The 2,267-nt window shown below is 42.6% G+C and overlaps 1 protein-coding gene across 1 annotated transcript; it reads right to left on the bottom strand.

Moving 5' to 3' along the window:
• Positions 1-970: 970 nt before the first annotated feature.
• On the bottom strand, positions 971-1,525 carry LOC116889674 (ribosome-recycling factor-like). The gene has a single exon (XM_032890564.1). The coding sequence runs from the start codon at positions 1,523-1,525 to the stop codon at positions 971-973; it is 555 nt and encodes a 184-aa protein (XP_032746455.1).
• Positions 1,526-2,267: the final 742 nt, after the last annotated feature.

Below are 2,267 nucleotides of genomic sequence, written 5' to 3'. Positions count from 1 at the left end.
GGGAATCAAACCTATCCCAGAATCCTCCATGGTTCCCCAGAACCCTGGAAAAGTCCTTCCTACCTCATATTCTCTTGTGCATCCTGTAGTATAAATCCCCTAGAGTTGCTGCCACCAAAAAGCACGGAACCATAATAACTGCCGCCCATTTTTTACCCTCCTCAATATCCAAAAGATAACGAGTATCCTCAGGAAGGCACAGAACAAAAATCAAAGCAATTAACCAGGTTATTAGAATCCCTCCTAGCATCCCAAGCTGGGTTTTCTGAGGAGAAAAAGAGGATAATTGCGTCTTTCCATACCTTCCCAGACCAAATGCAAGAGAGTCATACAGAGATACCACAACAAACATCAAAAACACCCACCAATACATGATGGACATAAGCAATCCAATAACAACATTCCAGAACACGCATGCCCCCAAGAGCATATTGGAAAGAGAAATCCCCTTAAACGAACCCCAATGCCCCATTTCCCAATTGATCTTCCAGCACATTCATTTCGCCATTCCCCATAGAATCAAAAACTCCACTGCAACTAGTACAGCAATCCATCTCTTGGCCGCAAGAGCAGTATTACCATCAACAATCAAATAAACCACCACAACTGGCACCCCTATCAAAAGGCTACTAAATGCCACTAGAGACCTCCTTGCAGCCTCACTCTTCACGGGAACCAATCTCCATATCTCCCACATGCTAATTACCACCGGTGCCATCATTACAAAACCCATGCCCACATACTGATATGAATTTCAGGTAGTAGAAGCTCTTCAACCAAGAATACCCCCCATAACCACTAGCAGGAATATGCCAACGGGCAATCTACCAGCTAGATAACGACGACTTCATGGTGCAATTTTCTTTTCATATACCTGCCCTAATCAACCTGCACATAACCAGCTTCTAGGCCTCCCATATCCCGTACCGAAAGAACGCAGTGAGGCGTTCTCCTGCCGGGCATCCTCCATCTATATGGTTAAAAGCTCCTTCTCCTTAGCTGCAAACATCTCATCCAGTCTCACATTCATCTTTTTAACGTCTCCGTCTATTGAATTCATATACTTCTTCTCCTGATCTTCCGGAAGTTTATGCTTTTTAATCTCATCCATAAAATCCTTTCTTATATTTCTGACGCTAACCTTAGCACTCTCCATATACTCCTTAGCCTCTTTAACAGTCTTTCTCCTACTTTCCTCGGTTGGTGGATTAAGTGCTATCTTTATGTGATCTGCCTGCACCAAAGGACTAAATTCCGGGTGATATTTCTTAATGGCCTTATGTATGTCCTCAACTATAGACATATCATAGGGTTTAATGGTCACGGTTCTTGCTTGGGGTATCTGTATGTTTGCCACTTCATTTATTTTCATCTCGGATCCGTATGCCTCCACAATAACATCGTCAAATAGATCTGGATGTATTCTGGATGAATATATCCTGTGAAAGTTATTGGATAGTCGTTCCGTTACCTTCCTAAACTCTTCCTGAAATCTCGCCTCAAACTCATTCCAGTCGAAGCACATCACTAGTGTACTACGGTGTGTTTTATGTTCCCCTCCAACACCCTAACAAAGGCATCTTCCTCGTCATTGTTAAAAATAAGCAGTTGAGGTCTTCTATTCTCAAGAAGTATCGAAAGGGCAGTCCAATCCATGATTCGACACCTCATGTCCAAAGCCTGCTCATAGCTTATCCTCTCCAAAAACTTAGCATTCGGATTCTTATGAGGGTCTTGGTCCTATATTCCATCAACTCCATTTTTCCCTATCAAAATTTTGTCAGCATTAACCTCTAAAGCCCTAATAGCAGTACATGTATCGGTGGTCACGAAAGGTGCTCCCGTACCACCCGAGAATATAACCACCTCCCCGCTGTCAAATGCTCTTCTAAGTCCTTGTGTACAAATTTCCTGAGCAACTCTAGGTATAGGTATTGCTGAAAATATAGTGGAGGTTACTTCGTTGTAGGAAAGATAGTTCTGTAGGGCTATGGCATTTATAACCGTAGCCAACATCCCTATGATGTGAGTATCCTGGTTATTTAAGGCCTCAGGAACATTCTCGTATCCCCTCCAAATATTACCTCCTCCAACTACTATGGCAACCTCATGTGTTTGTGCAATTTTCTTAATCTGCTTAACCAGCCTCGTAAGGGTCGATTCTTCTACGACGTATTTGTCAGAATTACCCCTAAGGCTGGCACCACTAACCTTTATAAGAACCCTCTGTTTTTTCCTAGCCACGTCTGTCTTTTATTTTATATTTA

The sequence above is a fragment of the Rattus rattus genome, unplaced genomic scaffold, assembly GCF_011064425.1.
Source record: "Rattus rattus isolate New Zealand unplaced genomic scaffold, Rrattus_CSIRO_v1 PGA_scaffold_48, whole genome shotgun sequence".
Taxonomy (NCBI): Eukaryota; Metazoa; Chordata; class Mammalia; order Rodentia; family Muridae; genus Rattus; species Rattus rattus.
This window is presented reverse-complemented; position numbering and strand designations above follow the sequence as displayed.